The 12,138-nt window shown below is 34.4% G+C and overlaps 1 protein-coding gene across 16 annotated transcripts in view; it reads right to left on the reverse strand.

Annotated features, from left to right (window-relative positions):
- Positions 1-12,138, reverse strand: part of DOCK9 (dedicator of cytokinesis 9) — a 112,578-nt gene that overhangs the window by 32,631 nt on the left and 67,809 nt on the right. For all 16 annotated transcript variants that reach the window (XM_027880357.1, XM_027880354.1, XM_027880352.1 and 13 more), the window contains exons 21-32: positions 11,756-11,877; positions 10,320-10,406; positions 9,595-9,684; positions 9,132-9,247; positions 8,942-9,011; positions 8,671-8,796; positions 8,470-8,541; positions 5,829-5,975; positions 5,052-5,135; positions 4,315-4,426; positions 1,465-1,643; positions 591-707 (exon numbers count right to left, since the gene is read on the reverse strand). In XM_027880357.1, coding sequence (XP_027736158.1) covers positions 591-707; positions 1,465-1,643; positions 4,315-4,426; positions 5,052-5,135; positions 5,829-5,975; positions 8,470-8,541; positions 8,671-8,796; positions 8,942-9,011; positions 9,132-9,247; positions 9,595-9,684; positions 10,320-10,406; positions 11,756-11,877 — 1,322 coding nt within the window. The remainder of the gene's footprint in view (positions 1-590; positions 708-1,464; positions 1,644-4,314; positions 4,427-5,051; positions 5,136-5,828; positions 5,976-8,469; positions 8,542-8,670; positions 8,797-8,941; positions 9,012-9,131; positions 9,248-9,594; positions 9,685-10,319; positions 10,407-11,755; positions 11,878-12,138) is intronic.

Raw genomic sequence — 12,138 nt, forward strand, 5'->3', positions numbered from 1 at the left:
CAATTTCTATTAAATATGCTCTAAAGAACGGAGTAAGATATTCAGGTATTTGCACAAACTTGGGATAGCCTAAAACTTATGATACCTCAGGAAACATGGAAGAAATGAGTATTCCATTGAAATTTAAGCACTCTAAAACAGATATTTCAAAAAGACTCAAATTAATTTTATTTCAAACACCGAAATATTTCTTTTGTTGGAAGAGTTTTGGAATTTTATTTCTTAATACCAAATTGAACATAGCAAGATATGAACAAAATAAAATACATGAATAATTAAATCTTGGATTCAATAATTGTATGCAACCATAATACACCCTTCACAAATTCCATTTTAATTAATTCTCCTGTAGCACTCTTATTCTACAAGTCTTCCAAAAGTGCACTCTTTAAGGTTAAATTATTCTGTATTTTCTAGAAAATTAACCATTTTTGGAGGTCCATTTGTTTCAGTGTCGGACAGAACTGAAAAACTGCAGAATTCTGAAGCTTATGAAACTCTGTTTGCCAGGAGTACGCAGTGTTTCATACACATTACCATTAAAATATGATAACAATAATTCAAAATACCAAATAGAAATGGTCACTCACATTGCTGGAAGGGTTAACAGGAAATGGAGACACATCCTTAACATTGATTCGCTGAACATTTTCTATAAGCAGTCCAAAGAGCGGCAAATACATAGTGGCTATTCTTGCTTGATGACCCTAAAATGAGTTCAGCAGTTCATTAAAAAATTACAGCTTTAAATTTCAATCACCAATTAGTTTTAATCTATTCAGTCCTACATTACAAAAAAAAGAGCATTTAATAAATATTTGCCAAGCCAGAGCACACATTCATAAGTTCATAAATGACAAAAGCATTGACCATCACTGTATTTCATTCTAATTTACACAAGGTCAGTAAATTTTATTTACTGCTTCAAAATAACACAAAAAAACTCCAAAATTAATCTAATTTCAGCTAAGACTGACCAAGTAGATTAATATTATGTTAGGTTGCTAAATTAATTATACCTTTCAGTATAATTTTATAGCTTCTCCACAGCATAGCTGATGTTAAAAAAAGTCAGAAAAATAAAAATCACTGAAAATTTACCATGACTTGTAGCTTTCTTATGTTCATTTTGTGAATAATAGATGATGGAAGGACAGGTGCCAAATATTAAGAGCTAATGTTTAATGAAAAGAAGAGCTTAACATACATTTGTAAAAATCTGATTACTTTAAGAACAGCAGTTAGATTACATGTACCAAAAATGCAAACCCATACCTACTAAAAGGTGCTTTGTCATTTCATTTGGTAAAAAGATGGAATTTGCAGAATAGTAAAATTGTCATCATAGTGTGAGCAGAAATAGTTTTGCTGTAAATTAACAGGGGTTTCTTTTGTGAATGAAAAAGTTTTCTGTATGTGTGCACACTTCATTATTTTGTACCACTGACATAGCAATACACTTACCCTGGAAGCATATCTATCATCAAAAGAATGTTTTATCATCAAATTCTTGAGCACGCTGATAGCAATCTGCCGAACATCTCTGAACTCCTGTAAGGCATTGCCCACCTCCCTTAGAAGCAGTCCAATTAAGAAGTGGTTTTTACAGAATTCATCAGTTAATGAATAATCCAGGTGAAGGTCTGGAAGTAAAGTATAAGCTCCATGTAAGGGATGATTTCATTTAAATCAATTTATCAAATAACTTAAGGCTAAAGTAAAACCCAGCACATCAGACACAGCAAAGTCAAACTGCTCCCTCTTGGAAGTACTTTTTATGTAATAAGAGAATCCGGTTCATTTATGTACTGTATGTATTAGAATATACATATATGTTCATCATTTCAGCTAAAAAGGTGTCCAAGATTTTCTCATATTCACTGTCATTGTTCAGTACAGTCATCAAAAAACAGATGCTAATCTCAAAGCACTTTCATTTTTCAAAGACCTCTCCCAGTCAGGGAATTCATTAAGTCAGAAAGAAACGTAACTCAGACAGCACAGGCCTTCTTGCAACTTCTACAGGTCTTCTTGTAACTTATTTAAGAGCCAACCATATCACCTGAAATATCTTCTGCTTGATAAAGGAAAACAGAGCCAGAAAAGCTTCTGATAAAGGTCTTCTTTACAAGCTGAACTCCTAGTTTCTACTCATGGAGCAGCATTTTACACTGTTACTTATTGTGTAACCAGAAACACTATCTTCTCTAGTTTTATTATTTTCTTAGGAGCCCTAAGCCAACTCACAGTCTCTTTTCTAGGAAAATATTTATGTGGAATGATTATCCAAGACACTCCCAAAGGCTGAAAAAGCCAAAGACAGAGAAAAGTTCTAAGAAGCTGTCCAGTCATGGTCCCAAATCTTGCTGTATCTTGTTCTACCATGACGGAGGTGTTATTTAGTTATACTTAATCTTACTAACACAGCAGAGCCTACTGAATATTTAATTAAAAAAATAACCTAGTGTACAAAAATATGTTAGGTATGTTGACTTATTACTTGTAAAAGCACCTTCCTCGCCTCTGTTTAGTGATTTCTGCTACAGTTCAGTGCCTGGAAGAAATTAATGTCTTCACAGCCACAAATGCAATAGCTAACATATGACTTGTTTTGGATGCATCAAGGAGATCAGGGATGCATCAAGAAAGCCAAAGCTCAGCTACAGCTGAAACTGGTAACGGACATCAAGAGCAACAAAAAGAGCTTTTACCACTACATTAACACTAAACACCTGAATAAGGAAAACACGTCAGACTGTGATTTAGAGACAGTGGGCTTGGGTAAGGCTGAAGTATTCCATATCTTTGTTATGCTATCCTTCACTGCCATGATTCCCAGGCCTTAATAGTCTAGAGACTAGCTTCAAGGAAGACCATTATCATCAGTGAATGAGGATCAGCTCAGGGATCTCCTGAGACCTCCAGTCACACAAATCCACATGATCAGATGAGATACTTGAGAGAGTTAGTTAACTGATATAATTGGGAGATCACTCATTATCACCTTTGTTAAGCTATGGTGATCAGGGGTCTCCCATAATTGTGATCTTGTGATGACTGAAGGTAGGCATTACACACACCTTCAAGAACAGGGTATGAATGGGAACTACAGGCCTCTCTTTGGTCCTTGGAAAAGCCACAGAGGAAGTCTTCTTGCAAATCATTTTGCATCAAGTGAAGGAGAAGAGTGCAACTGGGAATGGCTAAAGTAAATTTACCCTGGGTAAATCGTGTTTTAAGCCCAGTAAACCTGCCTGCTTCAAGGGGAGAATAGCAGATGTCCACATGGTAGCTGTATCTAAACTGGGTCATTATAGTGAATAGACACCTAAATTGTGAAAAAGTGAAAAATAACTGCATGGATCATTGGGCTCAAAGGTTGGTGGCCCATATGCTCAAAGGGCAGAGATGCATTTCAGAAGAATCTAGATTCTACAGAAATGGCAATTAAATTCAACAAGGACAAATGCAAAATTCTGCACCTGGGATGCACAGACTTCCAGCAATGGTACCAGCTGTGGAATAACTAGTTTGGGAGGAGCTCTGCTGAAAAATATCTAGGGGTCCAGGTGGACAGTAGCTTCAACAGGATTTAGCATGGCATCCTGGCAACAACAAAGGTTCACAGCATACTGGGCTGTATCAACAAGGTCACAGCCAGCATATCAAGGGAAGTGTTTGTTCCTCTTTACTTGGCATTGGTTAGATGTATCTGTAATATTGTGTGTATTTAGTATTTAGGTCTCCTAGTACAAGAAGGTTCTTAACGTGAGTTCAGTGAAGGACCACCAAGGTACTTTAAAAGCTGGAGCACATGTACTGTCAGGAGAAATAGAGAGAACTGAGCTTGTTCCATCTAGAGAAGGGAACGCCTAACATGACTGGAGCAGGAGGTTGGGCTACAGACCTACTGAAGTCTCTTTTAACCTGAATGTTATATAAAAAAAGTAAAAAGTACACCAAGTGTCACACTACACATCTACCTACAGGAATGTTGCAGGCTTCCACAACGAATGAATTAAAAGCTAACTCATGAAAAACAAAAAAGCAAACATAGTAAACAAAGCAGGAAAGGCAGGAGGAGTCAAGGATGTAGTTTAGCATGTCTTCAAAGACTAGATACCTCAGAGAGATTACTCTGCTACCTAAACACTTCCTGTAACTTTAAATGAAAGGGTTACAACTTTAGACTTCTGTTTAACAATTTCAAGCTTTCCAATGGTCTCATAAACCTCAAGTTACGCAGTGTCCACATCTAATAATGAAAAGTCGACATTTAAGAAAAATACTATACACTACTTTGGAAGAATTTACCTTGGTATCTCTGAACTCTGCCTTTTCCAAACGGCATTGGTAGATTCAAAGGTATGTAGTGCTCATGATTACAGACTACACGAAGAAATTCAAACTTGAATTCAAAAAGAGTCTGCAAGAATAATTTTAAAGAATAAATTAAACAACTGATGCAGTGATTTGAATAACACATTAAAACCAACTTTCTAACATGAAAAGGTGATTTATCTCAGTCTTGCACTAAGATGGATATAGACCTGTAAAAGTTCCACATATCAGCATAAAATAAATTCATGTAACTCATACTTAAAAACTGGATATAATTCCATTTACTGTTCCCACTGTCCAAAGTTTGCTAGCAGATTATGTTTTAACGTAAGAAAAGTTTGGACCCACAGCAGAAAATTCTTTGGGCATCTGATACACGCTTTCACTGTTCCAGTAAATGTAGCAGTGAAAGCACTTATGAAATATCAACTCTTCCAATTTTAGGCTTCTCACACTCATGCTCAAAATTTCTGCTTACTGTTGCACCCTCAGGCCCCATCACTTCTGCAATACACATGCTCTAGGGTGGTAAAATGCACTTGAAAACAGGAAACAAAATACGAAAAAGTGGTTTGATGAATAAAAAATGCTCTAGGCACAGATCAGGGGCTTCTAATGTAAATGGGAAAAAATCTGAAGACTTAATGCAGGACTCTATCCATCCAGAAAAGACAACTCTTAAAAGTAGTTTGTGTAAAAACAATGAGTACCTTCGGATCTCCTGGGGCAAAGCAGCTGATGTAGTTATTGATTTGCTTGAAAACAAAGCCTCTATCCATAAAAGTGAAACACCTCTGAGGAAACCAAGTAAAATGAAGACAGAATCGATTTAGTACTGTCTCAGTGTTCAGTAATGATATTTCTCTATTTAATAAGTTTATTTTCCAAACACATTACTGATATTTCAATATGAATACAAAAGCCAATAGAACAAGCATACTATGTGTACATATATGAATATCAAATTTTCCCTTAGAGTGCAGAACTTTAACAAATCACAAACAAAAAGCAGTTTGAAAAGAAGTCTATCTTGATAGAAATGAAAATTATATGCTACTAGCAGTTTTATCGACCATTTTATTTCCTATCCGTTTTTTCTCCCTTCTAGATCTCAGTGGCTGAAAAATGAAAGATACTGAAAGTCTGTCTACATAAAATTCATGCAAATAAAGCACTACTCAAAACTTTCACAGGATTAGAAGGTAAACCAGACAATATTTTTGAAGAAAAAGGAAGAAAAATAAAAACACATTTTTAATAAAATATAAATTCTTTTTTAAAATATCAAGTTTCAGAATAGATGTCTTTTTGATTACAGAAGTTGCAAATTACACTTCAATGTATTTTAAGTTGGACATGAAATTATATTGTAAAGGCATTATGCACATTCAGCTTTATATGAGTTGGCTTTAAGATTCTTTAAAATCCATGAAGAAGCGGTATTATTGAAAGAATAACCACAGAGTCCAAGTCTCTTGTGCACCTACTTTTATAAAGGCAGCAAGGCTATGATTCGCATTTTTTGAAGCCTCTGGATTGTCTCTGTACTTCTGAGTGATGTGTGGCATTAGCATATTAACAACTGTTTCAACTGCATGATGAAAGGAAGCAGAAAATCTCTGGTTTCGCAACAGCTGGAAACAAATTCAGACACAATATTATTATCGTTTTGCAACCAGACTTGTCTATCTCGCATTGGCCTTTTTAGCCATCAGCGCGCTTGTAGCAAGCGTGGGTAGAGCCCTTCTCAAATCTTCGTTCGCGAAGCCTAGCCATGATGATGATTGTTTATAAACTAAAATACATCAGAAAATTTACTTTCGGTAAGAGACAGATAACCTGACAAGGAGAGAGAAATCAAAACGTTCAAATATTCCAATTTGTGATTTAACAAAACTTTTTCTTTATATTCAATATTTTCCTGAACTCTCTAGACCAACACAGAAAAAAGAACATTTGTTTAAAATAAATTATGACAACATGCATTAATATCTGTTAACTGAACTTCAAGCAAGGCAGTTTTCGATGACAAAAACACATGTATAAAAGCTTGTAAGTATAATACATAAATATTTTTCTATACCACAACAAACTTGACAACAGAGGCAATCCTTTAATTTTATCCATCTTCTTTTCCAAAGCAGACACCAGCTGGTTCACATACAGTAACTGTATTATCAGACTGTCTTTTCTGACTTGAAAAAAAACACCAGTTTTGCTGTTCTGCAACTATCTTATTAATAATAACTTTGCTGTTTTCCATTGAGGAAATTGTCACCTATGCTTCTCTCTCTGCGACTTCAAAATCTCAGGCTTCAGAATCTTACTCTCTGTGTTTTGAAGTTTCCACCATCAGAACTGTTTTCCTTTACTTTTAGGTAGTTTGCCAATTAGCTTAAAAGATTTCCTCTTTGTTCACAGTTTCCTTCTTTCCACTCACCATCGTCATCAGTGATTTTGTACACTCTGACCAGTATTGGTCAGTAAGTGGGTTTTATAGATTTTTGGCACTGCAGAGTATCTACATCTTATAACCTTTCCTAAAGATTTTGTCTTTTGTCTGAGGGACTTAAAGGACAGGTGGTGTGAGGCTGACAACACTGACAAAACTGTTGCAACTGTACAATTAGTTGTCTTTTTTTATTTTGGAAACTGAAATCAAACCAACATCCAAAATGTTTAAGTATTTTATTATTTAGATAGTTTTAACTAGATTAAATGCAACATTCCTAGACAGAACAAGTCATTGCCAAGGCCCTGCATAAATCAGTGATTACGCAATTTACTCCCTCAGTGTTTGAACTGTCCTCCAAAGTTCCAGCTCTAGTTTAAAAAAAATAATTAAAAATAGATATTAAGGTTGAAAAAGATCCCCTCATAAATATAAACAGTACTCATTCATGAAATAACAACCACAAAAAAAAATTCTGTTAGTGATTATGTCAGTGTCCTACAAGGCTTTTTTAGCTCAGTCTTTGTTGGACAGTAATTAAACATTTTCTAGAAATACTACAAAATTCTTGTTATAGAAATAATCTTGCCAAATATAAGAATGCATCTTTTTATCAGATCTCATAAGCAGGAAATATCTGAACACATGTTGCATTGATTACTTTACCTAGTAAGACAGAAAGGAAGCTAGCAAAATATTTAAGGGGCTTGTAAATCAAGAAGCAATGTTCAGGAGTGAGAATACTTGCAAATTAGAGGTAAGTTCTGCAGATTTCTTCTTCACATTACAGAGAAGAAGATAATGAGGTTAGTTGAACTGGGACTCAAACTCTACTGATCACACCACAGAGTATTAAGCTTACTACAATAAAACTTTTTACCTGATCATTGCCTGATTGTTTTTTCCCCAGTGTACTTCACACTTTCAGCTATGTTCTAAATACACAGCAAAAATAGTGATAGCGATTTCACAACAAGCTGATATGTTACTCAGCTGGGACTAGTTTGTATCCTTGAAACTTTCAAGACTTGTTTCAATAGAGAAGTAAGTAAACTGAAAAGTTGTCACCCATGCAGAAAAACATTGCTTATAGGCTAGGTTTGTTAAAAAAAAAAAAAAAGCATTTCTAAAATTTTAGCATTCTCCTTCCAGCTTAGAAAATAACACTAAATTAATTATTGATATTTCTTACTGTATATAGAAAACTATAAATTTCATGACTCATTGTTCTCTCACTTTATATCTCAGCTAATGTACTGCTCAGGAAGAAGCCCACATTTTTTGGGGTAGTGCTTACATCAAAGTCCACAGTCTTATCTATTGCTTCCAACTTCACTGTACTGTAAGAATTAAGAATTCCTACTAGAGAGTCCAATGATTTACATAGACGGCTCTACTGTGTGGATTTTAAGAGGTTTCTATTCTTTTATACTAATGCTGAATATAACCCTGTAGTTTTTTCTATCTGATGTTTCAACTGATTCCTCCTGCTGTTTTCCTCCTCTTCCTTTCTTGCAAATGAAGTTATTTAGAGATCAAAACCACATGTTTTTCTAATATGCAATAAAAGTATGACTGGAGAACAGACAATACAAATTCTCTTTAGAATATGTGAGTGGAGAAGAGACAATAAAAATTTTCAATAGGATAACACTTTTTTGCATAAGTTGACATACCTTCACTTTGGAGTTTTCTATCAAATGCTGAGCCATTGATTTTATCAGAACTTCAAAGAAAAACCATGAATACTGCAGAGAAAAGAAAACATTCTGTAAAATTGCCACCTGCGCTCAGCAACTATTTCAATACAATTAGTTCCTCTTCTTCAGTTATGACCAGATAAGAACATACAGTAAGGAGTATAGTTCAATACTTACCTTGAGTAGCTTGTTGCTTGTAAGAAAGTCAGCAGATGGCTTTAAAATTGTTGTCATGGACTTTGTCAATTCTTCATGTACTGTCTTATATTCAGAAGCGACGTAGGGTTCCGCTTTATAAGCATACTTAGGAAGGAAAAACAGAATTTAATACGAAATTATGACATAACATGAAAGAACTGAAATTAAATATATGCAAATGAATTTAAATATATTTTTTCTTGGGGAAATAAAAAAAAAAAAAGGAAACATTCCATTTATTTTTACCTACCTTGACATAAGATCTCAGGTAGCTATCTAAGCCTTCTTCATGACACTGAGCAACAATATGGATAATAACCCTAAACAGAAGTCAAAAACAAGTAAGCCTATAAAGAAAACTATGATTGCAACAGCAAAAATGCTCCTCAATTACAGATTTATGTGATAACCCAGTCATCACTTAACTTAAAATTCTTTACCTGGTCACATTGACTGCCACTTCCTCTTGAGTTGCTCTAGTGAGAACTCTAAACAACTGGTTGAGAACAGTTGGTAGGAAAGCTATCATCACATGGCCTTCCATAGCATGAAGGCTCTAAAAAAAAGTAGTAATACTGTCACACTCTTGAATAAAAGGCATTTAAACCACAAGTTCTGAAAAAATAAAGTTTATTGCAAGTCTCTTTCACAAAATACACACTGCTTGTGCAATTTGGTGTTAATTACCAGAAATACTGCACAGAAAGCAATTGAGAATATTTTCCAACATAAATATTTGACAAATGTTTTCTACATTAAGGGAAATTAGGGATAAAAATCAGGTTTTATTAACAGCATTTTAGAACTACTAACTTGTATTTTCTGTTGAAATGCACACTAGGTAATGTTTAAAGTAAAAGCAAAACTAAACAAAATAATCTGTTATTCACTGCCATTTTATACCTTAAGATACTTTACAAGATCAGTTCCTAGTGCACGAGCTCCAGATTCTGTTTTCTGACAGTACTGAAAAAAGTTATGCAAGTGCTGGTCCTGTCAAAGCCAAAAAGAACAACAAATTAAACAATTCAACATTACTATCCATAATCTGAAACAAAACACATTAAAAATATACATATGTAGAAATACACATCTTTGTCCATAGATTCAATTTTCAAAAATAATTGAAGTGTGCTACACTGAAGACTTATTTAGTCTATACGTAACATTGTTGGGTTTTTTTAAGCCATATATGAAATTTCCAGTGTTTCTTGAACACCCATTATACAAAATGCCACCTATATTTGCTTCCTACTAACATGCAGAAAACAGCATACTTAATTATCCCCACTGATCATAATATGTTTTTTATGAGCAGGTATAACAGGACTCATTGCCTTGCAGACATGCCAGCAAATAGCTTTCAGAAAACTATGACCTGTTATCTGGAAAATTCAGATTGGAATGGAGGGTGGTAGACAAAAGGCTCGTATTTTGAATAGCTTCCATTTAAGATCTGTTTTTTCACAGTTGATGTAAAAGTAAAATACCATGAGAAATGTCCAAGGGACAAAAAAGTACGAGATGAACCCACTGAGTTCAAGAATCTTCCCAAATACTGTAAATACATACAATAAACATACATTATTCCTAAAACTTTCTCTAATTTAATTTGTTTTATAACTCACCTGTGTATACACAGTTGACACCAGATGAGTGGATATTTTTAACAGTTGTTTGCCTCCATCCACCCATTTAATTTCAGGACCAGAATGCTGCATGCACACACGAAAGGGGAAAAGTAAAATAATGCAGCAGTACATTAGAGTAAAACAACTAGTTCATAGCACCACTAACAACACTTCTTTTAGAAAGAAAAAAAAAACAGCTTGAAGAAATGTGTGCAATGAATAAAGTCATAAAAAAAGGAAAATTATGCAGGCAATATTACCAAAAGCACTTATGATCTTAAAATGTTTTTTCACGGTCCCACAGGAGTTTCCCTGATGGCTAACAGAATTGATTCCCTGTATGGCACAGATTTCATGTTTCCCCTAAAACTGCAAAAAAACTAGACTAGAGAGAATTATGTACTAGTTCTCTGAGAAAAATCACACAGGAATTTTCACGGGTATTCACAAAGTTTAAAGCTTAACATACGTCACTGGTAGCAGCCAGTGCTTCCTTCCCATCCCATTTCCAAAGAACTGAGAATGGGAATGCTCACCCTGACAACCAGTTAGGGAGAGATTTTACTGCTAGATCTACAATTAGTCATATCGGTCCTAACCTTCTACCCATGGGCATGAGCAGAGACGAACAGCAGAGGCATAAAGAATACACCTACAATGTGAAAAGATGAAAGATGTGAAGGAGACGATGGTTGGAAAGCTTACAGCAGAGTTCAAAAAAGAACAGTTGGTAGAACAGGAGGAGAGCAGCACCTCTTGCCGCTGATTTTAGGTCTCTTCCTCCAAAATTAGTCAATTTTGTCTCTGCATTTCAATCTCTTTATCAAATCCCCTATCACATTTTCATTTTGTATCCTCCTTGGTATCATTTTTATTACTTACAATTATGCAAGCTTTCTGCTTTGAACAATAAATTTTACTAGTGAAGCATAAAGATCACAAAAATCAAGATGTGAGAATAAGACTTTTTCAGGAATAAAGGACTTACTGAAAGGAGACAGCATGAAATGCTAAAAAAAATTTAGTAAAGGACTTCAGATTATTTGCATACCTTCATAAACTCAAATAGTTTTATATGTTTAAAAAATTACTGTAACTTCTAGTTAATAATTACTAGAGAAAATGAAACATAAGCATTTCCTAAGTACATCAGCTAAATAATAACAAATATAAATATGTAACAACTTTCTGACTTCTAAAAGAATGTTAATCATTCTGCCCTAATGCTTTCTTTTCGGTCTCCCATTTCTCTTTGAGTTTGTTTCCTCTTAGTCAGACATCAAACTTTTGCAAAGCATTCCTTTTCAAGTATAAAAGAAAATAAATTCTACAAGAAAATTACCTAAATCTTATCATCAGACTGGGGAACTACAATCAAACCTCCTCTCCACATTGTTTTTTTCCCAAGATTAGAGCAATTTTATACAGCATACCTTTCCAACACCCACTTCTTGATAACTAAGATAGCCTGATGGAAGATTTGCTGATACTGGGATGTGTTGCTCGTTGGTGACCACTCTTCCATCTTTTATCAGAGGAAGCCAAGAATACCCAACTATGGAAGACGAAAGACAAGTTATTTTAAATATCTCATGAAATTTAACATAAATCCTTACAAAAGTCTTAGTGAATAATTTTGATACGTAATTCATAAACAAGAAAACATTGCTGTAAAGGCCAATCGATTTGAACTCAAACAATCAGAAATTATTAAAAATGCAAATGAATTGTCACTGAGTTTCAAGAACACCACACATTTGATGAACATTCTAAACCAACATTTGAAACATTAAAATTAAAAGAAATATTTTATGTA

Source organism: Empidonax traillii, unplaced genomic scaffold, assembly GCF_003031625.1.
Source record: "Empidonax traillii isolate 1590-97213 ecotype Southwest subspecies unplaced genomic scaffold, ASM303162v1 scaffold68:size1967880, whole genome shotgun sequence".
Lineage (NCBI taxonomy): Eukaryota > Metazoa > Chordata > Aves > Passeriformes > Tyrannidae > Empidonax > Empidonax traillii.